The sequence below is a fragment of the Bombus flavifrons genome, chromosome 14 (genome assembly GCF_040668555.2).
Source record: "Bombus flavifrons isolate JBK064 chromosome 14, iyBomFlav1_principal, whole genome shotgun sequence".
Lineage (NCBI taxonomy): Eukaryota > Metazoa > Arthropoda > Insecta > Hymenoptera > Apidae > Bombus > Bombus flavifrons.
The window spans coordinates 5,936,057-5,962,854 of record NC_138455.1 but is presented as its reverse complement, the minus strand read 5'-3'; the positions used below and the strand labels follow the sequence as shown (position 1 = coordinate 5,962,854).

Sequence of the window (26,798 nt, the reverse complement as noted above, 5' to 3'; positions counted from 1 at the left end):
CATAATTTCTAAATGCACGTCGTTATCGTGGCTTAAGCCATCCTGCATAATAAACATTTCGAAGAAACCCGAAGTCTCGGAACGTCTACCTGAGAACGTAAGAAAATAATCATCCTCGTCAATATCGATCTGCGTTCTCGATTTTTTACCAAAATTTTGCCAAAGCAAAGTCGCACGAGAGGCGATACACGCGATAATAGGACGACCAGAGCGTAACCAGTCGATAATCCTGGCACACACATGAATTATTCAAACGCAAAGTGCAAGAGCGAATTTGCCGTCTGTCTTCGTTTCTGAACGAACCGAGACACTGACCGGTTGGACCGAACCGGTGACCTCACCTTATAACGGATTTAGTTTTCCACCGACTCGATGAATTATTCATTTGTCCAGCGACACATGCACAGGGGGAAATCGTTGACCTATCCATCCAGGTCTCTTTATTTTTGTCAACGTGTCATAGACGAGAAGCGATATTCTCTGGAAATTCGCGATACGAGGATTTTGATGTCAGCCATGATCGTTCCGTCGTTATTCGTCGTGGTTTATGGCTGGAGAGTAACGTTTTTTATCTTCAGCTTTTCTCAATATTATTAGAAGCTGTCGATGTATATTTCTGGTTTAAACGAAGAAAAAATTGTTAGGGGTAAAAGGTAGACTATCGTAGATTTTTATCATACATTTTTGTGGCATTCGTTCTTTGTTATTTCGCATTGATTTATTCCACATTTTCTTCATTTTCACAGAAAGGTCTTTTCCTTTGAATTTATTCATTATAGATTTTTCGATGTCTTCGTGGTGGTTCGAATAAGGGGCAATTTTGTCGTGGATAAGATCATAAGTTTCCATAATCTTCGCCTTAAATCCTTAGATTATTAAATTTCTGAAATTCTTCTAATCGATATCTAGTATAATAGTCATTAGAAAAGTATATGTTCAATTTCCAGCGATCATCTGAAGATCCACATGAAGACTCACGACACCCAGAAGCCGTATCAGTGCACAGCATGTTCCAGAGGCTACAACACAGCAGCCGCTCTAACATCTCACATGCAGTCTCACAAAAAACAATCCCAAGGAACTTCCAGGCTTCAAGACATTGATTATGGTAGAAGAAGCGTGTCTTCTCATAGTACATCATCTCCACCAGTACCAAGCTCCCCATCGCCGTCTTTAAACCTTTTGTTGAATCCAAAGGCTGGCTTAAAAAGTTCCCAAGGAAGTGCTTCGACGACTCCAATTTTGAGTTCACCATTAAAATTAGCTTGCATGTACTGTACCAGAGATTCCTTTAGTTGCATGCAACAGCTGCAAATGCACGTGCATACTATGCATCAGGCTATCCTTAGCGGAGAAACTGTTGCAGTATCCCCATCAACAAATAGAACCAACGAACAGATGAGTTATCAACGTGAGAAAACTCTGGATAGACCAGAAGGATCATCCAAAGAACAGGAAAGAAAGTATCAGGATGATTCAGAGAGATCTATAGAGAAAGATCACTATGAAAATACATTTACATGCAATCAGTGTACTATGAAGTTCTCTGCGTTAGACTCTCTGAGAGATCATCTGATCTCAATTCATAGAAACGATGGTTTTAGTTCTACTTTAATGATGTGCCCTCTCTGCGGCATTCCTTGTGCTTCTGCAGCAGCCTACGCGGAGCACTATGTCCTCCAACATTGTGAGAATCGAAGAGTAGATCCATTGGAGGTTAAAAGTTATATAGATTCCAAGATGAATGGAAGCAACGAAACTAAGAGTCCCAGGAATCAGAAATATAGAGAGCAAACTTCTTCTGAGCCAGCTGATTTGACCAACAAGCATTCCACCAGTACAGTCAGCAATTATACAGCTGGTACGCTATTTTGTGGACAATGTAGAGCTGCATTGAAAGACTTCGAGTCATTCAGAGAACACCTAGCTAGACATCTTCAGGCTGATCATAGAAATGACGTTATTAGACATCCTTGTCCAAAGTGTGAAGCTACTTTTCAAGATAGGGAGAACATGTTGGTACACTTGACCAAGCATTATTTGAGTCAGATTAGTAAAGAATATGCTTGCGGTGCTTGCAAGAAGCTGTATCCCCATCCGGACCTCCTCCAAAGACATTTACTTGACAGCCATGCTCATCATCTCTATAGATGCGCCCTGTGCAGAGACACTTTCGATTCTAGAGTGGCAATACAGGTCCACTTCGCTGTAAAACACAGTCAAGAATGCAGTATTTATAGGTGCAATGCTTGCACAGTGTCTAATAATGAAAATTCACCAGGAAATGCGCCAGGGGAGGGTAAAAGCTTCTTCAGAAGTGAATCCGAAATGGCAAGCCATGTGAGAAATGTTCATGCACCTCCTACAGTGTCTAACAACAATCCTGTCGTTACAAGCCCGGCCTCCACTCCGGGAATAACTGGAAATTCAGGACCAAGATGCGTTTTCTGTGGAACTTACTGCAGTTCTGAGCTGGAACTACAGCTCCACTTGGCTAGCCACTCTGCTAATTTATACAGGTGCCCAATTTGTAGAGAGGGATTTGCTGTGGAGTTTTTACTAGACAGGCATATTGCTCAAGTGCATCATTCTAGTGATCATCAAGGTGCTATAAGGAATAATTCTCGGGAGAATGGAAGGATTGATAGACTACCCAGATTACAGGAAGAAGTACGTAATGTTTAAATAAAGAGTAAAGAAAAGAATGCTTCTTGATCTAGATTAGAGCATTGAATATTATTATTACCGAATATTAATTCAATATCTTCTAAGAAAACAACAAGTATATATCTAATTAATAAAGTCAATTCTTCAGATTCTAATCTAGTTAATCTTCTCATCCTCTCAAACTTTAACCAATGTTTTCCAATTACAGGGAAAATCTCAAAAGAGAGGCCGCTCTCCGGCCTCCAGTAACAACAATTCTCTGAACCAGCGCGATAACAATAATAAACGTCCACATTACTCAAATCCATCTGCTCAGCAGTGTGATCTCTGTGAAAGGGGAGAGTTTTCCAACGAGGCGGAACTGCAAGCCCACAAGAAACTTGCTCACACTCCATCCAAGCTTCCAAACAAGTCTATATCAAATCTCAGCATGTCTTGCGCATATTGCGGGGAAGTATGTCGTTCTAGAACTGACCTGGAGTCCCACACAAGGATTCAACATGCATCGAACGAACCTGGTGGTCGGCACAAGTGTAACATATGCGACGAAGTCTGTCCATCAGGGGCAACTCTTGCAGAACATAAATTGCAGAAACACTGCAAGATTCAATTAAGTGACACATGCATCGTTTGTCGAGGAAATCTAGCTTCGGAGTCACAGTTTCTGGAACATGTGCAAAGACATAGCCTAGAGAACGTGGATCCTCAGCAAAGATTAGATGGTTCTCTTCCCCATCTGCCTGCAGCTTGCGTAGTTTGTAGACAGACATTGATCAGTGATTTGGAGTGTCGTCTTCACGCCAGACACCACTTGAGAGCTTCTACTGGTTCTCACAGTGTAACATCCAGCCCCAGCCCCAACCAAAAGAACCAGAATCCTAGCTGTTGCCTTTGTTTAAGAGATTATTTAGCTGATGACTTTGTCAATTTGCCTCCAAGTCATATAAGCGGTGGAGGACAGTCTTTAAGGGTCTGCAAGTCATGCTACATTCGTCACTCTCAGGGTTTACCTATCTTGAATTCACCTTATGAACCTGCTAGATCTAAATGTGACGGTACTTGGACATCCAATAACAAAGATGGACAATGGGATGGATCAAGGGATACATGGGAGTCAGAGAACAGATTTAAGGAAGACAGAAACGAGGTAAGTGATAACAAAAGATTGTCAGGGTTGTGGGGTGAAGTTTAAGACTTCTAAAGAGGTGGAGAAACATCGTTTAGTAGAATACAAGAAACCTGGATCTATGCCGGACACGTATACGTGTATAGAGTGTCAGGTAACAGAGATAATAATAAATAGACCATAATAATAAAATTTTGCGTTAGGAATTTAATAACGGAAACATTTGTTTCTTTTTTCAGATGTCGTTGCCAACAGAAGCAAAAATTCAACAGCATATAAAGAAGGAACAGCTGGAGATGTCGGGAAAGACTTCCATAGAGGCGTTACGATGTCATCTGTGTCTTTTTGAAGCTAGCAGTCCCTTACAATTGCAAAGCCATTTGATAGAGCACACTTTTGCAGGATGTGCCGCTCTCAGTTGTTACATTTGCCAGTCTCTCTTCACTGCTCCTATCGGCCTCCAGGTATGATAAGAAGCATCATTCTTCATCTGATTACTATCATTATTTTTAAAAATATTTATTTTATTTCGACAAAAACTTTTATTTCATTTCTTCCGAAACTTTGCTCTTATTTCTTAGTTTCCTACAATTTTAATTTATTAATGTGAAATTATACTTATAGAAAGAGTCCAAATAACTTTAATCTTTCATTTTTAGAGCCATATGCTTCAAGAGCATGGCCTGGGTGCTCGTCCCTACGATTGTTCTCAATGCACGCTCAAGTTCTTCTTCAGAGCAGAATTGGACCATCACATGCTAACATTTCATCGACCTGGAGATGCGTGTTCACCGGATGACAAGACAGAAAATACTGGAGAAACGAAAGCAAGAGACGCTGAGGAAAGGAACTGCGGTGAAGAAATAACCGTAAAGGAAGAAATAGTTTCAGAAATAGTTGCAGACGAAGAAGAAGAAATCAACGTGGACGAACAAGTGGAAGAGAACGACCAAAAGGCGAACAAGCAAACAGAAATTGAGACGAAATTGAAAACTGAACTTGTGGAGGAATCTGTCCCAGAAAAGATGCAATCGTGATCGTTATTCGTTAATCGAGGAAGTAAAACGTTTAAATAATTATCTTGAAATTAGTCCAGTACGAAGATAAACAACGACGAGATTACCGACGTACTCTTGGACTAAATCAGATTTTGTATTAATTTTACTTTTAATAGGCAGAGTGATAAGATGTTGATTTATCCTTTTGGGTAATTTATTATTTCTTTTATTATATAGTTAAATTTTATTAATTTAGAGTTACTAGTTAGTAGTTAGTAGTTAATAAAATTTCATTCTGATGCTGTATGAAAAATTACTGCGAGGAATATTACATTTGGGATTATGTTTAATTGACATATTTTTACAAGAATGTTCTATATTTACATAGTTCACGTGAATTTCTATTGTATCAATAATTGGTCTTCAGGATAATTTTAGATTATGGAAGATTGTTATTACTCCAAGATTATTTTATGCGTTAAAATAAGATTGTAAGCCTAATTTTATTTTATGGTACAGCATACTTTGCAATTCAATCTATTATTATATATTATATTAAATAATTTATATAATAGCTTTAAAAAATCTGGAATGTGGATAATATTTTACATTATATTTTGTTATTTTAAACTTTAGATATTCGTGAACTTTACGTTGTCAATATGTAATTTTATTTTGTGTTAAATTTTTACTATAAGTCGCAGCGTTGAATTTCATCGCCTAACAAGTGTTGGAGTTGATATTGCATAATATGATACTCCTTACGTAGGAAGTGTATATTCTACAATCAACTTGGACGAACTTTGTAACATAAAGGCAACGTTATTTCTTATTAAAGGAATGAAAAAAGATAAAAAGAGCGTCTATTTGCAGATGCAACTTGTAAATACGTTGAATAATATTAGAATGTATTGTTAGTCAGCGTTTTATTGACTTTGGTCAATACCATAAGCGACGATTATTGTTTAAAGTAAGCAGAATGCAATAAATTGTCCACTAGGCTTAGTTAGTCGATAAGATAGTTCTTTACAAAATAAATTATTGTTCTAAATCAACAGCTCTTACCGCTCTTTCCTTTCCCATTTTAGTTAACGATACCTAAACTAATTATTAAGCGATAAAATAGTGTTATACTATTACTTATATTGTTATTATATAATTATTAACTATCCTTTTCCAGACATATGACAGGTAAAACTTAACAACTTTCCTTAAAGATAAGAAGAAGATGACCTTATCTTTTATAATGTAAGTAATTTCTAGTTCCTTTAAAATTTGTTAATTAATTCAGCTGCGTTTTCCTCTCTGGATAGGAAAAGAAGAAAATTTATAAGTATTCCCAACTTTAATTAATGCATATGTTAATAAAATTGATGACATAATACAGATTATTTGCATTTTTAAAAGTGTCATCGATTATATACAACTAAATGGACTGCAACACAATTAACAGCACTATAGAGACTGTTTATGGGATACTTGTTTGTTAATTACTGGACTTTAACATTTGGATAATAACCATTTAGGAAAATTGGAAAAGCTAGTAATCGCGAAAATATTGTAGAATCGCAATACTCTTGTTACTGGTGTATTATAAAAAGATCTTCATAAACGTTCAATAAAAGTTAATCAAGTGATTAATTAATTAACAGCCCGCCCAGCATTTCTAGAATTACCGATACCAATCCTTTAATGAGGAATATCGCACGAGGGACTATAACGCAACCTATTATACCTGTTTAAGATTAAATTAGTTGTAAGTTTGAATAATTCATCTGTCCTAGTCCCACACTGTCTATCTCTCCTATTGTCGTTCATATCATCTATCCTTGTCGCACATTGATGCCTTCCTTATTCCACTCGGACCTTACTCTGGTCGCAAAATATTGCTTTCCTTGTCTACGAACGCCTAATATGTCGTCATCTACTGCCGGATACACCAAATTATGGTTCCTACCGCCCGTGCTAGATGGCAGCACATGGATTCTTAGTAGACAAGGAAAGCATTAGTGTGCAAGAAGGGCAGCGTAGGGCGTGAGTGGAACAAGGAAGACATCAATGTGCAACAAGGACAGATGATGCAGCAACAATAGGAAGAAAGATGGGCAGTGTGTAACAAAGACAGACGACATAGACGATAGTAAAAAGAACGAGTGACAGTGTGCGACAAGGACGGACGATATGAACGACAATACGAAAGATAAATAGTGTGAGATTAGGACAGATGAATTATTCAAACTTACGACTAATTTAATCATAAGCAGGGCTATTTTTTGAGTTTCTCCTTCCCAAATTTTATGTTAAAGTCCCTCGTGCGATACGCCTCATTGAAGGATTGGAGTTAGTAGTTCTAGAAATGCTGGGCAGACTATTAAATAATTAATCACTTGATTAACTTTCATTGAACGTGTATTAAAGTCTTTTTATAGTATATATACTATATAAAAGTTAAAATTTAACAATATCTTCGCGATTATTAATCTATCTTACCTAACTAATGTTATAAGCGTGTAATACAATATATTTGTTAACTGATCCTTATAAACTATTTATATAAACTTTAATTTATTCTTTTACATTTAATTTCTACATAGTAATATAATACCAACAATGTATTTTATAATATATTTATTGTATGTATGTATATGTATAACATTTATTTTAAGAGTGTATAAAATATATGAAACAAAATTTCTTCTTGACTGGTTAATGTCCCCATAATTCTTTTTCCTAATTTTCTTAAATGGTCATTATCCAAATTCGTTTTAAATGTTAAGGCCTAACGGTTGTAACACTCTTGTATTCAATTTAAAATATTCGAAGATAAGGGAAAGTAATATTTCTTTTTATGTGTTGTATAATTGCCTTTGCTGCAACATCAGGAAACCTCAACAGGAATCACGAAATCTTCACCACATCAAGAAAATTAGTTGTTGTTAGTTCTAAATGTTTTGTAGTTATGTTTATATTGTAAGAAGTATTAAAAAAGTTATTAACTTTTTTAATATTGTAAGAATAGTGGCTATTAATTTCTAATAGTATTGAAGAAATGCTTGTATAATAATTATGTTGTACAAATAAGAATGAATTATATATTATTTAACTTAGAACTAAGTTATATTTGTTATTACATTTACCAGGTATGTAAATATGAAACTGGAATTTTTTATAGAAAATACACGTTTATTGTATGAAAATGATTAAAAATATTTTATTCGAAGTATTGCCCATCACTAGCTATACATTTTTCCCACCTGTCTGGCAATTGCTGGATGCCACGCCAAAAAAACTGTTGCTCTTTTGAGGCAAACCAGTCATCGAGCCATTTTCGTACATTTTCGTAAGAAGTGAAGAGCTGGTCAGAAAGTGCATGTCCCATCGATGCAAATAAATAGTAATCGGACGGAGCCAAGTCTGGTGAGTAAGCCGCGTGCGAAAGTATTTCCCAACTGAACGCTTCAATCATTTCCTTGACCGGTTTTGCTGTATGTGATGGTGCATTATCATGAAGCAAAATTACTTTGTGTTACCTATTTTGATATTCTGGTCGTTTTTCACGCAAAGCTTGATTCAAATCGATCATTTGTTGTTGGTAGCGCTCAGTATTAACGGTTTCGCCAGGTTTTAACAGCTCATAATAGATCACACCCTTCTGATCCCACCAAACACAGAGCATTGTCTTCCGTCCATAGCGATTTGGTCTTGTAGTCGATGTCGCTGGTTCGCCTAGAGCTACCACCTTACGCTTAGAATTCTCAAAATATATCCACTTTTCATTGCCAGTCACAATTCGGTGGAGAAATGACTTTTTTTTGTATCTGGCGAGCAGCATTTCGCAAATGGTTTTTCGGTTTTCCTGCTGTCTTTCATTCAGTTCATGTGGAACCCATTTTCCCACTTTCTGGATCTTTCCCATGGCTTTTAAATGTATGGAGATGGTTTCTCGTGTCACGTTTAATTGATCAGCGAGTTGTTGTTGCGTTTGAGCGTCATCCTCATCCAACAATGCTTGCAATTCGCTGTCTTGAATCTTTTTCGATGGTCTTCCATGTTCTTCGTTCCTCACGTCAAAATTGCCACTTTTGAATTTTGTAAACAACTCAAAGCACAGTGATTTACAAAGAGCATGCTCACCGTAAGCTTCGACAAGCATTCGATGCGATTCTGCAGCAGTTTTCTTCAAATGGTAACAGAAAATCAATGTTGTAAGCAAATCGTAGTTTCCAGGCACAAAATTTGACATGTTCAACGCTATTACAAACTATGCTGTTGTATGAAACTTGTATTGTTCTGAGTCGAAAATGTTTGTGAGATATCAACAAAGACTTTTGGCATCAATGACGCAGTTTAGTGATAACTACATTATCAGCTAGGGCCATCTATAGGCAAATTCCGGTTTCATACTTACAGACCTGGTAAGTATCTAAGTGTGTGTAGCACTAAGAATTCCCTAGATGTAAATATAAAGATATAAAAAAAATATAAATAAGATATAAATATTAGATATAAATCATGTGAAAATGTACATTAAATAAAATATATGACTATCTTAAAATGACAAAAGTCTTTTAACCAGTTAGCTGTTTATACTCGTCATGAAAAAATTCATCTGTGTCCATCAATATTACAGATCAGATACTAAAACATAACAATTTTATTCGCTTTCAATCTTCAATCGAAGTATTTTCAATATTGATGTCATTATTTTGCACGTATTCCTTTTTATTACGTTTATTTTCGACTTATGTCCTGAATAATAATTAATGCCGTAAGTAATAGGAATTACATGTAGCTTGCTACAATGTTCTATCGACGTTGAAACTTTAACCATGAGTAGCATACGTTGAATAATAATAGATTCTTTTAAGAGAGTCAGTATGAAAAAGTTAGTATGTATTTGCACGTATCTCTCATATCGCCATCCAAAAAATAAGGCTTTGTTTTATCGACGTACGAAATTGAGCAAATATAAAAAAAGGTGCTCACAGTAACATAAATTATGAATGCTGAAAATAGGATACTGGAAAAGCTTGCAGCCAAGTCAATCACCGATGAACCCCTCCCAAATTTCCTTTACGAACCTAAAAGAAATCAGATAGCTACTTAAAACATGTATGATATTGTCACCACCGGCTCACTTTAAAATCGGAGATAAAGATGTGGCGGCACTCGGCGACAATGTATATCGCTGAAGTGCCTAATGAACCATCAACATCCCAACGGTCCTTCCACCGAAGGTTCTAGAAGAAAGAGCACGTGGCAACGGCCGCGGACGCCTAGCAAATGCATGGACGGTGGGGATGTTGAGGGATGACAAAAGAAAGTGATCGGATCCGATCGAAAGTCAAAAAATCATAAGAGCTTCAGTCTTAAAAGGTCACGCTTAGAGCTCGGAGGTAGATTGTAAAACCAAGTGCTAGAAGAAAAATAAAGTTTCTTTTTTTTATTCTTTTTTGTTGTTCTTTTGTGTAATTTTACGTGACATTTTGGCGATCCTGCCAGGATAGTGAAAAGTGTTTGTTCGGAAACCAAAAGACATTCATCATCTACGGAAGATAGAATTATTTGGGACTACGGTTATCCGCAACAACAAAGTAACTATCACGAACCAAGCGAAGTGACAATAAAAGTGAAATCAGCGCAATAATGTCTAAGGCAAACGAATCTCAAACTTCAACCTCAACTGACCCAATGTTGCGAGCAATATGGGACAGTATTCAAAAACAGAACGAGAATATTGCCCTTTTACGAGAGGAAATGTTACGTTTGTCTATGCAAAATGACAAAGAGAACAGACACAGGACAGAAGAAATCGAGAATCTCGGGAAAACCGTCGCAGCGCTACGGACTGGGTTCGGATCCCCTGCGACCGATGACTTTGCTTCCATTATCACCGAAGACAATGAAAGTGCATCGACAGCAATCAATCGCACCGGGAATATGGCAAAAGCACGCAAACTGTCAGGGTTAGCAGCTCCAGACATCCCACCTGTTCACCTCAACATTGAACAACCCGAGGTGGAAGAAAGAGGCTATTTTCCGCCCGCTTCTCCCACTCTACGAGCTAAAGATGCAATACGCTACATCCCAACGCTCAACGGAGATGATGATGTAGGAGTTGAAGACTTCATCAAAGAAGTGAGAAGTATGAAGGATCGCTGTATGGAGCAAGATCTGTTGCTAAAAGCAACAAAAGTGGAAAAAATCGTGGGGAAAGCAGCCCAAAGTATTCGCAACATTCCTATTGAGTGTTACAGTGATCTGTACGACGCACTGAGAAGTAACTTAGCAGCACAAGTGACTTCGGATGAGTACCAAGAACAATTACGAGAGTTGAGACAGGGGCGCGAGGAATCAGTGCAAAGTTTTAATATTCGGTTTAGAAGAATACTCAACCGTTTGCTGTACGCAGTAACTAATGAGTACCCACAACCACTGACACGTAAAATTATGACCGAAGAAATCACGAAGAAGACTGTTCGTGTGTACCTAAAGGGACTCAGACGCGACATAGGGCGAATATTATTAAGCAGTGAACCCTTGAATCTTTCGGAAGCTGAAAAAAAGGCAGCCGATGTAGAACGCTACTTGCGAGAAGAACGACAACCTAATTGGTCATGTAATCGCTTACCTTCCGCTGGTAATCGCGCAAACAACCAGCCAATGCAGGTAAGACGATCTAATGTACCATCAAGATCGCCTAACACGCCAGCAGCTCAGAAACCTGCTACATTTAACCAAATAGAAAATAGACCACCTGCTGAACGCGCGCAGATGAAGTGCTTTAAGTGCGGAAAGCTGGGACATATTGCCAACAAGTGTCAAAATTTTCTACTACCGAGCCAGCGCGATCGACCACCCGCAAGGATTCAGGCAGTCCAGGAAAGGGGGCGAAATACAAGAAACAACATCGAACCAGGAGATGGACGAACCGTACGAGACATACGAGTCAACATCGCCACGGGAAGACTACTCGCAATACCTTTGTCAACCCGAACCGAAGAGCGAGTATTTCTGGTCGACACAGGAGCAGGGATAAACCTGGTGAAACGTAACAAAACTGTCAACGCGATACAAATAGGGCCTAAACAAAAATTTTCTATTGGACGAAACAAATACGAAACTAACGAATACGTAACGAAACGAATTTTTGGACAAAATCACATTTTTCACATAGTACCGAACAACTTCCCTATTATCGAAGATGGAATCATTGGGCTACCATGTTTAGAGAAGTATAACTATTCAATATCTAATGACAAAATCCGACTAAACGACAAAACCATTTTATTTCAGAAACCAATACACTTAACTCCTGGAGAAAACAGAGTTCAAACAATCTATCTGGAAGGCAAACCAACTAAAGTATGTTTTATCAACACTGGTGAGCAAAACATTGAAATTTCTAGCAATATTCAAAATTCTCATGACTTTTCCAACGTATCAAAACTAAAAAGCCTAGTGAGAACAGATCACATTGAAAAACCAATCCGTGAATCCATCGAAAAGATTATTCTCCATTATATTGACATCTTTAATTTAGAAACCGATCTTTTGCCCTGTACTAATTTAACTCAGCACACAATTTCGTTAACTAAAGACAAAATTATTAACACACGATCGTATAGACCACCGGAATGTCACCGTGACGAGATTTCGCGACAAATAGGAGACATGTTGAAGAAAAATATTATAGAAGAATCCGAATCTCCTCATAACTCTCCGGTATGGGTAGTTCCAAAAAAATTAGACGCCTCAGGAAAACAGAAATGGAGGATAGTTATCGATTTCAGGAAACTAAATGAACTCACAGAACAAGACGCTTACCCTTTACCCGATATAGACGACATTTTAACACAACTAGGAAACGCAAAATTCTTTTCGGCACTTGATTTATCCTCGAAATCAGATAGCTACTTAAAACATGTATGATATTGTCACCACCATGTCATGTATTGTCATGTATGATATTGGCTCACTTTAAAATCGGAGATAAAGATGTGGCGGCACTCGGCGACAATGTATATCGCTGAAGTGCCTAATGAACCATCAACATCCCAACGGTCCTTCTACCGAAGGTTCTAGAAGAAAGAGCACGTGGCAACGGCCGCGGACGCCTAGCAAATGCATAGACGGTGGGGATGTTGAGGAATAACAAAAGAAAGTGATCGGATCCGATCGAAAGTCAAAAAATCATAAGAGCTTCAGTCTTAAAAGGTCACGCTTAGAGCTCGGAGGTAGATTGTAAAACCAAGTGTTAGAAGAAAAATAAAGTTTCTTTTTTTTATTCTTTTTTGTTGTTCTTTTGTGTAATTTTACATGACAATATCATCATCAAGCAAGGTATAACCAAAGGAATCTCAATTACCTTCCACATTTTCAGAACTAAAAGTCCAAACGATGGTATATTGAGGAAAAATCTAAAACAAGAAATTACAAGGACAATCAACAATACCGATCAAGTCATTACTGTTATTTAATAAGGTTTTGGGTTTATAAAATAACGATTCACTTAGATTCGTTTTCTCCAATATATTTCAGTCTGATAATTCAATCTCCAAGTCAATAGAACAACGTGGTCGACTTCTAAGACAAAAGAGCGTCGTTAGAAGTCGTACCAACTTAGCTTGTAGCAACCAGTGATCATACCAACTTAACATTTCTCAACAATTACAACCTGGCCTTCTCATTAGACCGAGCAGGTATAATAAGCGACACTAGTGTCAATATGGTTATGAGAGGCAGGACATAAATCATCTATTGTTGCAATGCTAGTATTCCACAAACTGGAACAAAGCTTCATTATAAAACTCCAGAAATTGAATTACTGTCTGCCATTATTATGTAATGTAATGCGACATAACCCCACAATAGCAATTTGCATAGTCACACACTTGTTCCTGGAAAGCTTCAATCTATTGATCTAGATCCATAACAAGATATGAATATTAAGACCAAGCTTATGTATGTAAACTATATGTAATGTAAATAACGATAGAGATTACATTGGTTAAATAAAAAAAAATCTACATTCAATCGAAGAATAATGTTAGGTAGGATAAGGAGTGAACATTTACTCTTTTAATTAACTACAGATGTATTGTATAAAGATGCTATACGTTTATGGATGTACATTCGACTATTTTCGATAGGAATCGTTTTTAATACGAGCGAAATTATAGATTGCTTTCCTCATGTCTTTGAAGTTTACGTTTGTTGTATCTGTTGTAATAAGGTAAAATACGACGCAGCTGTGTTGAATACCTGAAATAAAACTTTTTATATCTTTATTGCTTTACCTTCTAACCTCGTAAGAATTGATCTTTTTTCGACGTAGATATTACATTTTTAAATTCAACACGGTTTAATACTTCGTTCAAATTACTCACGGCCGTTAATGTATGAATAGACAACGTTTGGAAAGTTAATGCTGAAATACTGGAATATTGTTGCGCCCTAACAATCATAAGGCAAAGGTATCGCTGATAAATTGGCGGTAAATCGTACCACGGTACATTGAAATAGACTGCATGACCTATTTCTTGACTTTCTTGAACGAGGATTTCACCAGGCCAACACCATAATAAGAGGTGTACCGCCATGGAAATGAAATAAGATATAAATTTCACTAGATCAGCTTTTGCTTTCCCGGAATCGAGAATTGCATACCCACTTAAACAAACTTCTATTCCGCTAGTAAGAATTTGCAGGAAAACGATGGGTGTTAATAAATTATTCACCTCATTCACCACACTGTATAGAAGTAGTACTATCGTCAAATATACGAATTGAAGAGAAATCAGTACGATTTAATGGTGATACAAAATATTAATTACAAAAAATTTATTAATAAAATCAGAAATAAGGCAGGATTGGAAGTAGAAAAATATTTACTGTATTATTCGCTGATGATGGCGAATACATCTCGTTAGATCTACCTTTATCTTTTGCGTGTAATTTGGATTGCAATTTATTTCAGTTCCTATATTACTGATCCAGGTATTGATTAATTTAAATTGAGCAGACACATGTAACATCGTGGTCATAAATGAGCAATCCAAACCAGCGATTAAAGTGACAGATAACGCGGTTGATAAAAATTGACAAATGAAAGCGATTTCGAACTTGGGAGATGCTGAAACGTCTGTGCCGTACCTAATAACGAGATTAAGCATATGAATGAGGAATAATAAATTTTAAGTCTAAATAAAATAAGATAAACATTATCGATAACAAATATTGCATGATCTAAACATCGCAGTAAATATATTTCTATTAGTTTCGCTTTGTGATCAACGACGAAGAAAATCAAAGTAGAAAATATTATCTTTACCAGACGATAAAAGGTAAATGTCGACTGTTACTTGTACTATTGGCGTTGTAGTCAAATCTAAAATAATCAACAGCTGCAGCGCTGGAAAAAGTGATCACATTGCACAAGCAGGATGAATAAAAAACTATCGTACAAATACGTGCCCAATAAGCGAACTGTATGTAAGATTGTATTTCATTCGAATCGTTGGTAGTATCCCACAAACTTTTTATTTCGTGGTAAAGCATATACGATCTTTCTCTTCTTGCTATTAGGTAAAACATTTTGAACAATGTTTGTCCGAGCGTGGTTACAATGCTTCCTGCCCCTAAGTCGAAAAGGGATTTAATTTATTATTCTCCCAAAAAATAGAAGGTCGCTCAAAAAATGTCAGATATAAGTGGATTCTACTGAGACTTACTTGCTAGGATCTCTATGTTCCCCCAATTCACTGCTATCAACATGATTTCGGGCACAAAAACACTAATGAGTGATATTAGTGTGAATATTAAACGGAAATATGAAAATATTTTGCTACACGTCGAACTTTCCTGTTCGATGGGCCACATTCCGACTATACTACAAAAGATTTTGTTCGGTAGTATGTAATAATCGAATGTATTTGATAGCTCTTTCATCTTCTCTGCTCATATGAAATTGGATACGTCTACGACTAAAACTCTTTCTCGTATATGTCTTAATAAAGTTCCCCAATAGGGAATTCTTTATGCGAATATTATAGGTTAAATACTAAAACATAAAGTTTTATTCGCTTTCCCTCTTCAGCCGAAGTATTTTCAACACTGAAGTTATCAGGATAAGAACTGTTGTATCAGAAACAGAGGTTTGTAATTTCGAAGGGAAAATAAAGCATTCCTTCTATTGATGTCATCATTTCATACATATTCCTTTTCATTTCGTCTATTTTCGATTTATGATTTGATTAATAATTGATGTCGTAAGTAGTAGGAACGACATATAAGTTGATACAATTTTCTTCCGACGTTGAAACTTTAATCATAGGTAGCATACGTTGAATGGTAATAGATTGTTTAGGAGAGTTAGTATGAAAATGGTAGTCTGTATTTGCACGTCTCTCTGGTATCGTCCAAAAAATGAGACTGTATTATATCGACGTACGAAAGATAAAATAGTTAATACGTAAAAATAACATATTTGAATAAATTTAGTTCATTTATGAATACTAGCTTTTTTAAACATGATGAAAATACATAATGAAATAACAGAATGAAAAATTACAAAGGATGAATGAATCTTAAAGTAACTATACAGTAGCATAAAACTAATTTACGTTTTATACATAATATAAGTCATAGTTTTATGAGGTTTATTCACCTTACAACAATCTTTTCTTCCTTAGCAAAGTAAAGCTGTTGTGAAATTGAAAAAAGAAGCTCAATGCACTATCGCATTTTTATCGATCGTAGGATTTCTGTTTGCCGGAAATAACACGCAAATAGTATGAATTCGATAGATACAAAATTTTTCACCGATTATATTTAAGAAAATCTAAGAGAGGATGATAAGATTTTGCAATCGCAAAAGGAAACAAAGCGTTACGCGAACTTACAAATAATGTCATATTTTTCATATTTGCAGTGAATATTTCACCCAAAAATGTGATTGAAGTGAAGAGAAAAGGATGATTGGAGTGTGATTGTAACCCACAAAACACGGAGAGATTAAAAGTTAATAGCACGACTTTCGGTAAGCACGTCATGCTATTTTCTACCCAATTTGTTATCTAGAAACATACATATGAAACCACCTAAAACCGTAGAGAATACAAGATTCATCACCGTTAAAATTAGTTTTACGGGAATCCTGCTTTTTATCAAAATTATTTCCGTACGAAAGATCAGTGCGCTGTGTTCACTCACGTAGGGGGACACATAGACACCAATTATGATGAAAGATTTCCTTAAATTACCTGTAATAAAATTGAGAAAGATTCGAGAATCATATCGAGACAGATAAGGACCCATTATACTGACCAAGAATATGCAAACAGTAACTTCAAAATTGTACGTGGACGTAGTTGAAAGTATAAAATGTATGTACGCATAGAATGCAGATTAATTATGTGAAAAAGCAAAATTGATTGAAAAATCATCACTTTCATTCAGACACTCCGCAAAATTGTTAAAAAAGAGCTCCATTAAAAGTTGTATGTGAAGGTTCTTGGGATATTTTCAGCTTTGTACAACAATTATAAAAGTTTATTAATTTTTCGTACTCGATTTATAAAAATCTCTATCACTTACAAAACTGATAAATTTTCTTGAAAAAATATAGAAAAATATACAATAATTCACAACAAATTACAGTAATATAAAACTTACTTTTCGAAAACAATTAAGAGTAAAAAATGCTTTGATCCATTTTGTTGAAAATTATATCGTTTATTATTTACTTGAAATAAAAAAAATATTTGCAATGATTACATAAATTAGGTTTTCATTTTATGTATAAATTACAATCCTAATTGACTATCACAGTAATAATACATTAATTCAATATTACAATATATTCATATAATATATTTTAAATATAAAACATTTAATATGTAGTGAAATACTTCTTTTTACTAATAAATATCGTTTAAACCTTACATGTACTTTGTTCGATTATTCTACTGTAACTAATCACAAAAATTATATTGTTGGGAATTTTATGCTTACACTGTAATTAATTTACAGTGCAAAGATAGTATTGGTTGTTTAATGTTTGTTATCTATAATCTATAATCTAATATAATATAAAAAATAATATAGTCTAATAATCTAATATAAAAAAATAATATAATATAAAAAGAAATACATATAGTCTTCATCAGGAAAATTTTGAAACGTTAAAGTTTCATCAACAATATTATGCAATTATTCTTCAAATAAATGTTTAGTACATTTAAAAGCTAATTGAAATAAAAACTATATATAACCAGTCTTATTATCTCAGTCCCTGTTAGTTTATATTTATTAACTTTTACATCAGCTTTTTACGTATACTTAGTCAAATTTTTGTTTATTTTGCAACTTATCTGTCGCTTCTAACCTCGAATTGCTCTTAAACCTTCATTATTTGCAGACGTAGACTAAAGCTTCTGCTTTTCTAATTTGTTTGTTAAAGAATGATGCTCTAAAATTAATCATCATATTTATATTTTTAATAAATATTGTATCACATAACTATAAAATTGTCCTCCAAAATCAAAGCCGATATTTCCTTGAATAAAATTCTCATTTGCAATTACCATCCTTTAAATTCATATTTGTTAGCAAATCAACAATATATGTCTTTTCGACCAATCGCGGGGAGACGCAATCGCGAGGAGAGACGTCAACGGGAGTCGTAAATTCCCGTTACGATTATAATAATCGACACCACGAGTTGATCGATCGCCTGATTTCGGTTAAGATAATAGGGGTGATTCAATTAGTATAACACTGTGATTCACAGAATCATAAGGTTTTTATTTCCAACACTTAAGTTACACTGTTGAGTAGATACAATTCCAAGATGACACTTTGGCGAACGAAGATAATATAGATGTACAATAGAACAAGGCTCTTATAGTTGAATTTAGTATGTTAGTGGACATGGCATTAGAGGATACTTAATAGACGTTAGACTTCAACGTTGTAAGTTAACCCTTCTAGCGGTGTAGAAGAAGTAGTTGACTTTTCTAGCGGTATAGAAGAAGTGATGCTGGGTGACGATGCTGTGTCGGAGGAAAGCTAGCGATGGGTGTGTCTAGCGCACGGGATCATCGGATTTGTTTATGACATTTTGGTCAGGAAAGTGAGGGCAGTGTACATTGCTTCTGATTGGATAAACGAAGGTTGGTGGACTAGGAAGGTCTTAGCCGCCCTCGATAGAATGTTGCTAGTAGGAAGCATCGTACGTGAGAAAAACTAACTTTCCCTTGTCAAGCCGTAGTAGACAATAGTCTTTAAAAAGTGATTTAAAAAAGGATATTTGTTCGGTCTGAAGGACCTTAGCTAGCAAATTACTGGAATTTATGACGGGTCCTTAAGACTTGCGGGTACGCCATAAGGATGAGCGGACATCTGGTGTCCGTCTGGCCCGCGGTGTATGGCCTGGTCCAGGTAGAGGGTCGCCCGACGTAACAATATATTTATCCTTATCTATAAAATTTTCACCAAATTGCGACATATAAAATTTCTGCAAATTTGTAGGCAATTGATCAAAATTCTTATTCTCTAAATCTACTGCATACAATAAAAATTGACGAGATGTGAGAGGTAGATTTTCTTTAAGTAAGACTTGTCTTGCAATGATCATTAAATCTTTCAGTTTGTTGTGACAAATGGTATTGAGGACTTGTCCATGTACAATAAGCTGAAAACATAATATCATAATAATTAAACCATTAAACAGAAATATAAAATTAAAGGATAAAATATTAAAACAATAGACTTTAAATACATACTAGTTCTGTAAAAAATTGGACATCATCCGGTGAAGCTGTTTCTAGCAGCATTTCCAAATAATCTATAATTGCATATTGAAATGTACGATACACGCCCTTCGTTGAACGTTGAATATAACTTAAGTATTTAGAAAACAAGCTAACACGGTTATAAAATTGAGCTGCATTTTCTTGCTTCAAATCTTTCCTCCCTAAAAATTAAAAATGACATTATTTAATTCAAAATATGTGTAGTGATACCTACTTTCATAATCTTCCTGATGTTGGTTCACTAAATACCGGTATAAAGTTGCACCTTTGGAATCACATATATTTCTAATTTTAGAATTATCGCATACAAGTAATAATTTCATCACAAAGTCAGTATTGTCTAATGCATATGAGTAAAGTTTATTGAGTATCTCCCTGCAACCAGTTAAAATCAATTAAAGTGATCAAGTAACATAAGTTACTTAAAATAAATACTTTGCAGATATATATATATAAAAACAAAACATTCTATTTTGCAATATTACTTTAGGTTTTCCTTATTCTCATTAATTAGTTTTGCAATATCTTCAATTATTTGTGTTAAGTTTTCATCATTCACAAGGTTTATAAGATTAAGAAGATTCGTATAAATCGTATCATCAGCATATAACGATCCTCCTGGTTTTGGTAATGAGTTCTTATCATTTAAAGCCCATCCACGGCCGCGGCCGCGACTGACTGAAACCATTTCCACCTTAGGAAAGTTCAATCTATAAAATAAAATACGAATGATACCTTTCGCAGAACATATATTGATTAACTGTAAAAATTACGAGTTTGCTTAAAAACAGATATTCTTTACGACAAATTCATGTATAAAATATAAATTTCTCGATATTCATTTATATAGAGATTAAAATTTACTTTAGAGACCAATAAATTATTGACACTTCTTTGCAATCTTACAGCTTTCTATATATAGGTTCCGACAATGCAAGTTTTTAGGCGAAAAGTCTACTGGTTCAAAAGTTATAATTATCGCAGTGACTATGTAAAACTTCTGATAAAACCTCACTTTATTTTGATGCCATATTGCTTTTATCCATCATCTGATTGGTCCGCACAGATCAACATTCACATGCTCTCGGCTTCCGCTTACCTCGTTCAAAAATGTATTGTCTCTGGATCGCTTCCGTCAACGATGTTATCAAATCCACATTATTAAGATACAAAAAACGTCACCACAAAAATTTGCGCTGAGGATCGGCAAATATATCGTCATAGAAGAGATCCTCCCTCGGACTTAGTCCTTTGACTGCCCGTCAATTTAATTTTATTTTACCATACTATCCCTAGCTGTAGTTAAATTTACCATAAATTAGCTCGTATTAACGTAATGCCCGATGGCGTAAATAAATATTAACCCAAACGCATTTACCTACAAACTCCACGCTGTGATTGACTGTTTTATGTACATGTCCCTGTACAATGAGCTACTATGCCTATGACATAGTGGGAAAACAGGACTTGCGACTCAATAGTTAAAAGTACCGATTTTTCCTTTGTCAATGTATGTACAGTAGAAAATACGTTTGGTTTGTCAGAGTCTGCAAAACATTTTGAAATACAAAAAATAAATACAAAATGAATATTTCCTAATTATAATATAACTAATAATAATTCTTGTTTTTACACATTTGATGGTATATATTGTTCACAATTTAGTTAATGATATTAATTATTTGTTAGATTATAATTCTTGTAAAGAACAATGTTCTGCCTCGATTCTACAAATACTGTTAATTATCCTGTAGGAAGAACCTCTGCATGATCATACACTACTAGTACCTTGTACTACAAATATTATTAATATATTATATTATTAATATAATTACCAAATAATGATATATGTTTTTATTAATATAATTACCAAATAATGATATATATTCTTATTAATATAATTACCATACTTCCTCTAGACAACATTTAGACAGCATAGAAATGTTGCCAGTATTTGGTAGAATTCTTTGTTTATCTAATGGAAATGGAATTATTTAGTAAAGACGAAGTGGTATCTTTACATGCTCAACTTCAGTGAAAACGGTCTTTATCCTAAAAAGATTAACAATATTAGTCTTTATTTAAAGTATACATATAAGTATCGAAAGCATGATTTGTATATTTTTTTCTACAGTACTTATTGATATAAAGAAGTTGCTAAGAATTAAATTATAGAGTTTCTAGATTTTCATAAGACTTTAAAGTACAAGGTATTTTGGTGTAATAAGCATATAAAATTGTAATTTTTTATTTTAAAATTACAAAACGATTTACTAATTTATAAAAATATAAAATATATAATGTAAAATATAACAGTACACATTCATACACATATGAATGGTTTCATTATGTGTATATAAAAAGGATAATATGTGGTATATCTGTACAGAAATGAACACTTATATACACTTATCTTTGCAAAAGATAAACAGAAATGTATTTAGTTTTAATTTATTCTTATATTGTAAAATAGCTTTATTCCATGTTAGTGATACATTTTTCTAACAATTTTATAGCTTCATTTTTCTAACAATTCTTATATTGTAAAATAACTTTATTCCATGTTAATGATACATTTTTCTAACAATTTTATAGCAATAGATGTTTTATGTATTTACTAACAAAATATACTACAAACATATATTTTTATGTCTCCATTTGCAAATAATTATATATAATATATTCATACAACAATCCACTATTAATTTATTATTATTCTACACTTTGCTATAATTCTAGTTATAGTAGTAAATACGTGTGTTTTAGCATTGATGTTTGTAGCATCTACAGATTAATATACTTAAAGGTAAATAAAACCATTTCAAGAAATATTCGTATACAAATATTTATTTTGTTTGCAATTGATAAGAAATATATATATGAAAAAAGGAAAATTCTTATTAATTAAAGATAGATGAGAACTAACATCTAAATCTGAAATTATCATGCACATTACAAATAAATAACTTATTTTATGTAAAATATTTAAACACTTTCTTTTATGGCAATTTACCTCTACAGTGAAAATTTATTATTAGGTGATGAACTTTACTGTAGGAGACAAAATATTATTGCCTTCCTTCTGGATCTTCTACTTTCCAATGTATTGAATCCAAAAATGTAAGTTTTTAAGGCGATTCACTGGTTCAAAAGTTATGCAAAGTTAAGTAAAAGTAAGGACTTTTGGGATATTTTACACGTTATTTTGATGTCACCACGTTGGAAAATCACACACACCCTACCTTCGTGACATCCCAAAGACAATTGGTACATTGGTGGTGGTCTGGTGGTGACGATTGGTGGTGGCAAACAGCGAAAAGGAAGGGATTAAACTTTGGTCGACGATCATTTAACGCGCATGCGCCATCATGCGTATATGATCACCGGACGATCGCCAGTCATCAATCGGTGATCTGTCATTCGTTGTATGTCTCGTTTTTAACTTAACTGACCATTTAATTTAGAGAACATTAAGTTAGTTTTTTAGCTTGTTACATCGAAAACAAATACTTTGAGTCATTGAAAGGTGGTCAATAATTAAAAAAAAAAAATAAGGTTATAACAAAGTGAGTGTGAATATCTATCCGTTCAAAGACTGCGGATCTTGCCATGACGACGGAAGAACAGTTTCAGGCGGCTGTTAATGTGATCAGGAATTTACCAAAGAATGGTAAATTTTCTAAGACATTCAAAATGAATTATAATAATTAATGTCATTCTTCGAGTTGTCGATGCTTTTAAATGATGTACTTAATCTCGTATCATCGTCTCTACATCATTGTTTTATTATATTTAATGCAAAGCATTTTATGACATTGATACGAAACTTGTTATGTTATACTTTTTTTTTCTTTCTCAGCATTTTTTTCAGTTGTACGAAACTTGTTAAACTGGTTTTTTTACTTAGCAGCAAATACATTTATGAGATTTAGTTTTTATACGTAAACATGAAGGAGTAGTACAAAGTTCGTGCAATCATGTAAAGTATTTACATATCTATTTCGTTGAGACTGAAAACGAAAACATTGTTTCATACCGTTCTTCAATGTATTCAGATTATTAATAATGTTTCTAACATATTAAATTTCAGAATTATTGAAGTGTGTTCTCGTTAATTTTATACTCCTGAGTATTTGTAATTAGATACAAAATAGAATAATAATAAGCGTTTTTTATTTGTATGTGATTTACATTATATAATAAACAGTATGTTTACATTTATTTACTGGTAAAAATTGCATTAAGTATGTCACATAAATTTTTATAATTGTTAAAAGAATAAATTTGAATCTTTTTTTCGCACATAATTTATAAATATAACCTTTGTAAAAAAGAAATTTTCTTTGCTTTTATGCAAATAAAAAATTAGATTTTGATATTATCTCGAACGTACATTTTTATCATTAAATCATAAATCTTTATGATTAAATTCATAAATATGTATACATACTTTCCATTTATTACAAGTGCATGTGTGAGTGTTCCCATTTCACTTTCTAACAGAGTAGAATGGATAAATTGCAGTTTATGTTTGAAACTGGAATATCCTTCATGAATAAATTACAAATATACTTATAATTGTCCAAAGCTGTATCATCAACATTTTTCATTTATTAGTGACATAAATTTTATATTAAAAAAGTAATAAATATTTATTTAAGAAATTAAGTATTTAATCCTTTATTAATTGAACTTAATAATGTTTAATGTTACAAGGATTTATTTAATATCTGTATTTTTTTATGATCAATGATAATTAATTCATAAATACATTTGCACATTGTCTCTTAATTTTTTGACCAAAAGTCACACAATAAAAATGTTATTAACAATAACAATGAAGAAACAAACTTTTTTGCGTTAAATGCATGAAGTATGAATATTATAATTTTATATGAAACTAAAATTGTAGACTAATAAAGTTATATTAATAATCATATTGTTGATAATGTATTATGTTTCAGGTGCATATCAACCTAGCAATGAAGTTATGCTACGTTTTTATGCATATTACAAACAAGCAACAGAAGGATCATGTCAACAACCAAAGCCAGCATTCTGGGAAGTGGTTAAAAAAGCAAAATGGGAAGCTTGGACACGCTTGGGCAATATGAGTAGAACAGAAGCTATGAATAATTATGTAGAAGAATTAAAAAAGGTTGATTGTAGAAACTATTATAATTTTATTGAATGTCATAAAGTAACAGTAATTTAATACTTATTTATAATTTAATAGATTGTAGAAACAATGTCTTATACAGACAAAGTGGCTAATTTTCTAGACAGTTTAGATTCATTTTGCGAAAGTGTCCCACCTGAAGATTTAGAATTACTTCTTGGTCCTGTGTTAGAACGTATGCGCTCACAACCTGGAATGCCATTATCTGGTTCTCCCCTAGGTTTGTATTTGTAAATATATATTTCATTTTTCATTTGTTGATCTGATAATTTATTAACAATGAACATATTCAATGCTAACAATCAAAGAATGGAGAAATTTAAAACAAATTAATTCTATTAATAAGTTTTTCTTATACAGCATCAAGAGAAACATCACCACATAGAGGTTGTAACATGACTCGGCACATTGCAAGTAGTTTAGAAACCAGTCCAGCTACTAGCCATAGTACAAGTCCACTAGATACCGACGGCGAAGACGAATTTATAGATACTGTCGAAGTAAGCTACTGGTATTATAAACAGTACACAGTATTGGACATACTTTTATTTCCAACTTATAACTGAAATTGTTTCTTCTTATTCATAGTCAGCTCCGGAACGAATACCAAAAGACATAACAAAAACCACTAATGTTACTCAAAAAATGGTTAATGGTTTAAATGTTTCTACTGATAAAGTTAATGAGTTAGTTGCTCAAAGAGAGAACTCTTCAGAATTAATTAATGGATACACTAATACAAATGGCTATACAGAACCACTAACAGAAAATAAGCAAGAAAAAAGTAAACAACGTGTTAAAAAAGATGAAAAATCTAACGACGAATTTTTCAATCACATAGCTATAACTATGCAAAACTTACAAAGGGATTTAGACAGAATAACGGCCAGAGTGCGCAGTTTAGAAGGTCAAACATTACAGGCATTGGCGCCTTCAATAGTATGTGTAAATACAATAAAACGACATTTTTATCATATTTCTATTTCTTTCAATGGTATATCATTTTTGTAGAAGCAGCCTGCAGCAACTTCATACCCAAAATGGTGGCCTTTACCAGAGTGTTCACCGCGATTATTCACTATTTTAATCGTATGGCCGTTCATAGCGCAATTTTTGATTTCTTTAACACAACGTTATCGTCAGCGAAGGCTGTGATTTAAACATTACTATATTACATCACTCGAAATATATTCCACTATTTACTGTTAGATGATGAATTCAAATCAGTGTTGGATTCAAGTAATATAGACATTTTTTAAGACAGTTCAAGTATATTTCTACAATCTAAATATGTATATGGCCAAAACTGCTATGTGATTCTTGGTTCATACAGATTACATTTGAAGACGTAATCAGTTGGGCAAAACTTTAAAAATTTATTCTAACAACTGTTCACATATAAATGTATGTACAGTGATTATAAGAAAAGTTTATTTATTTGAAACATGAGAGAATTGAAGAGAGTTTGATTGCTCTCTGTATGTTTATATGTTAAAAATCAATGGATTAACTGAATATACATATTATATATAATATATGAATGTATATTATATATATTTACTTAAGATAATTTATATGTATCATAAATAGTAATGTGTATTCATATATTGTAATATAGAAAGAAAGATTATATACAAATTTTATATTGTACATTCAGATTAAAAGCAAAAAAAAGATAGAATTTATTGAAACTTACAGCTTTTTTAACGAAAATTATAATTTACTTAGGATAGTATCACTTTCTAAATAATATTATAAAGTACTCTTTTCGCTTTTTTTTAGTTAATTTTAAATTGAGAACAGATATATCACGAAATCGTGTACAAATATTGTATAAAAATGTATAATTTTTACTTGTATTTGTAATAATTATTATTTGTAATTATCTTTTACAAATATTTTATTAATCAATGCAATTATCATAATAACAATTGTCTTTTTGTAATATTTTTCATTTTGTACAATTTTAGTAAAACAAATAAGGTACTATAACCCGTATTTTACAATTTTTC

The 26,798-nt window shown here is 33.5% G+C and overlaps 5 protein-coding genes and 1 long non-coding RNA gene across 17 annotated transcripts in view; 3 read left to right on the top strand and 3 right to left on the bottom strand.

Moving 5' to 3' along the window:
• The window catches only part of L (zinc finger protein Lobe), a 134,573-nt gene extending 128,678 nt beyond the window's left edge, over positions 1 to 5,895 (top strand). The window contains exons 5-8 of one of the 6 annotated variants that reach the window (XM_069128042.1): positions 948 to 2,670; positions 2,876 to 3,814; positions 4,033 to 4,257; positions 4,453 to 5,895. In XM_069128042.1, the coding sequence (XP_068984143.1) occupies positions 948 to 2,670; positions 2,876 to 3,814; positions 4,033 to 4,257; positions 4,453 to 4,830 (3,265 nt within the window). In that variant the 3' untranslated portion in view covers positions 4,831 to 5,895. The remainder of the gene's footprint in view (positions 1 to 947; positions 2,671 to 2,875; positions 3,815 to 4,032; positions 4,258 to 4,452) is intronic. The other 5 variants (XM_069128039.1, XM_069128038.1, XM_069128040.1 and 2 more) reach the window with 5 other exon arrangements.
• The window catches only part of Lamtor4 (Late endosomal/lysosomal adaptor, MAPK and MTOR activator 4), a 160,416-nt gene that overhangs the window by 131,122 nt on the left and 2,496 nt on the right, over positions 1 to 26,798 (bottom strand). Inside the window, exon 1 of one of the 2 annotated variants that reach the window (XM_069128065.1) lies at positions 24,339 to 24,342. The exons of the other annotated variant lie outside the window; for it this stretch is intronic. The gene's annotated coding sequence lies outside the window, so the exon portion shown is untranslated. Of the gene's footprint in view, positions 1 to 24,338; positions 24,343 to 26,798 lie in introns of those variants that run through there. 2 annotated transcript variants of the gene reach the window in all.
• On the bottom strand, positions 9,785 to 15,741 carry LOC138186852 (odorant receptor 10-like). 6 transcript variants are annotated; one of them, XR_011175019.1, is made up of 7 exons: positions 15,525 to 15,741; positions 15,125 to 15,431; positions 14,686 to 14,946; positions 14,181 to 14,544; positions 13,869 to 14,055; positions 13,160 to 13,211; positions 9,791 to 9,872 (listed from the first exon to the last, which is right to left on the bottom strand). XR_011175019.1 is itself a non-coding variant. In XM_069127099.1 (6 exons), the coding sequence occupies exons 1-6, from the start codon at positions 15,739 to 15,741 to the stop codon at positions 9,865 to 9,867; spliced, it is 1,209 nt and encodes a 402-aa protein (XP_068983200.1). In that variant the 3' UTR covers positions 9,785 to 9,864. The 6 variants fall into 6 exon arrangements, 3 of the variants coding, with proteins under 3 accessions (XP_068983200.1, XP_068983202.1, XP_068983201.1); XR_011175020.1 differs by having other exon boundaries at positions 13,911 to 14,055; XM_069127099.1 differs by lacking the exon at positions 13,869 to 14,055 and having other exon boundaries at positions 9,785 to 9,872.
• On the top strand, positions 15,195 to 15,989 carry LOC138186853 (uncharacterized). The gene is made up of 2 exons (XR_011175022.1): positions 15,195 to 15,281; positions 15,379 to 15,989. It is a non-coding gene; the product is annotated as an uncharacterized LOC138186853 (long non-coding RNA).
• LOC138187116 (uncharacterized) lies at positions 19,157 to 22,963 on the bottom strand. The gene is made up of 8 exons (XM_069127597.1): positions 22,621 to 22,963; positions 21,513 to 21,659; positions 20,986 to 21,049; positions 20,707 to 20,903; positions 20,093 to 20,317; positions 19,822 to 19,982; positions 19,578 to 19,768; positions 19,157 to 19,486 (listed from the first exon to the last, which is right to left on the bottom strand). The coding sequence occupies exons 5-8, from the start codon at positions 20,293 to 20,295 to the stop codon at positions 19,157 to 19,159; spliced, it is 885 nt and encodes a 294-aa protein (XP_068983698.1). The 5' UTR covers positions 20,296 to 20,317; positions 20,707 to 20,903; positions 20,986 to 21,049; positions 21,513 to 21,659; positions 22,621 to 22,963.
• On the top strand, positions 23,013 to 26,668 carry LOC138187363 (acyl-CoA-binding domain-containing protein 4). The gene is made up of 6 exons (XM_069128060.1): positions 23,013 to 23,277; positions 24,572 to 24,765; positions 24,844 to 25,006; positions 25,147 to 25,286; positions 25,375 to 25,725; positions 25,798 to 26,668. Exons 1-6 carry the CDS (start codon positions 23,217 to 23,219, stop codon positions 25,939 to 25,941), a joined length of 1,053 nt encoding a protein of 350 aa, XP_068984161.1. The 5' UTR covers positions 23,013 to 23,216; the 3' UTR covers positions 25,942 to 26,668.

Excerpts from the sequence above, each read along its gene's own strand:
- LOC138187116 (XM_069127597.1), bottom strand. The coding sequence starts at position 20,295 with ATGGTTTCAGTCAGTCGCGGCCGCGGCCGTGGATGGGCTTTAAATGAT. Across the intron at positions 19,769-19,821 it reads ACATCAGGAAGATTATGAAA|GGAGGAAAGATTTGAAGCAA; the intron begins GTAGGTATCACT and ends TTTAATTTTTAG. Across the intron at positions 19,487-19,577 it reads TCCAATTTTTTACAGAACTA|CTTATTGTACATGGACAAGT; the intron begins GTATGTATTTAA and ends TTATGTTTTCAG.
- LOC138187363 (XM_069128060.1), top strand. The coding sequence starts at position 23,217 with ATGACGACGGAAGAACAGTTTCAGGCGGCTGTTAATGTGATCAGGAAT. Across the intron at positions 23,278-24,571 it reads CAGGAATTTACCAAAGAATG|GTGCATATCAACCTAGCAAT; the intron begins GTAAATTTTCTA and ends ATTATGTTTCAG. Across the intron at positions 25,287-25,374 it reads AATTTATAGATACTGTCGAA|TCAGCTCCGGAACGAATACC; the intron begins GTAAGCTACTGG and ends TCTTATTCATAG.
- LOC138186852 (XM_069127099.1), bottom strand. The coding sequence starts at position 15,741 with ATGAAAGAGCTATCAAATACATTCGATTATTACATACTACCGAACAAA. Across the intron at positions 14,947-15,124 it reads CATTTACCTTTTATCGTCTG|GTACGGCACAGACGTTTCAG; the intron begins GTAAAGATAATA and ends TCTCGTTATTAG. Across the intron at positions 14,545-14,685 it reads CATCATCAGCGAATAATACA|TGTGGTGAATGAGGTGAATA; the intron begins GTAAATATTTTT and ends ACTTCTATACAG.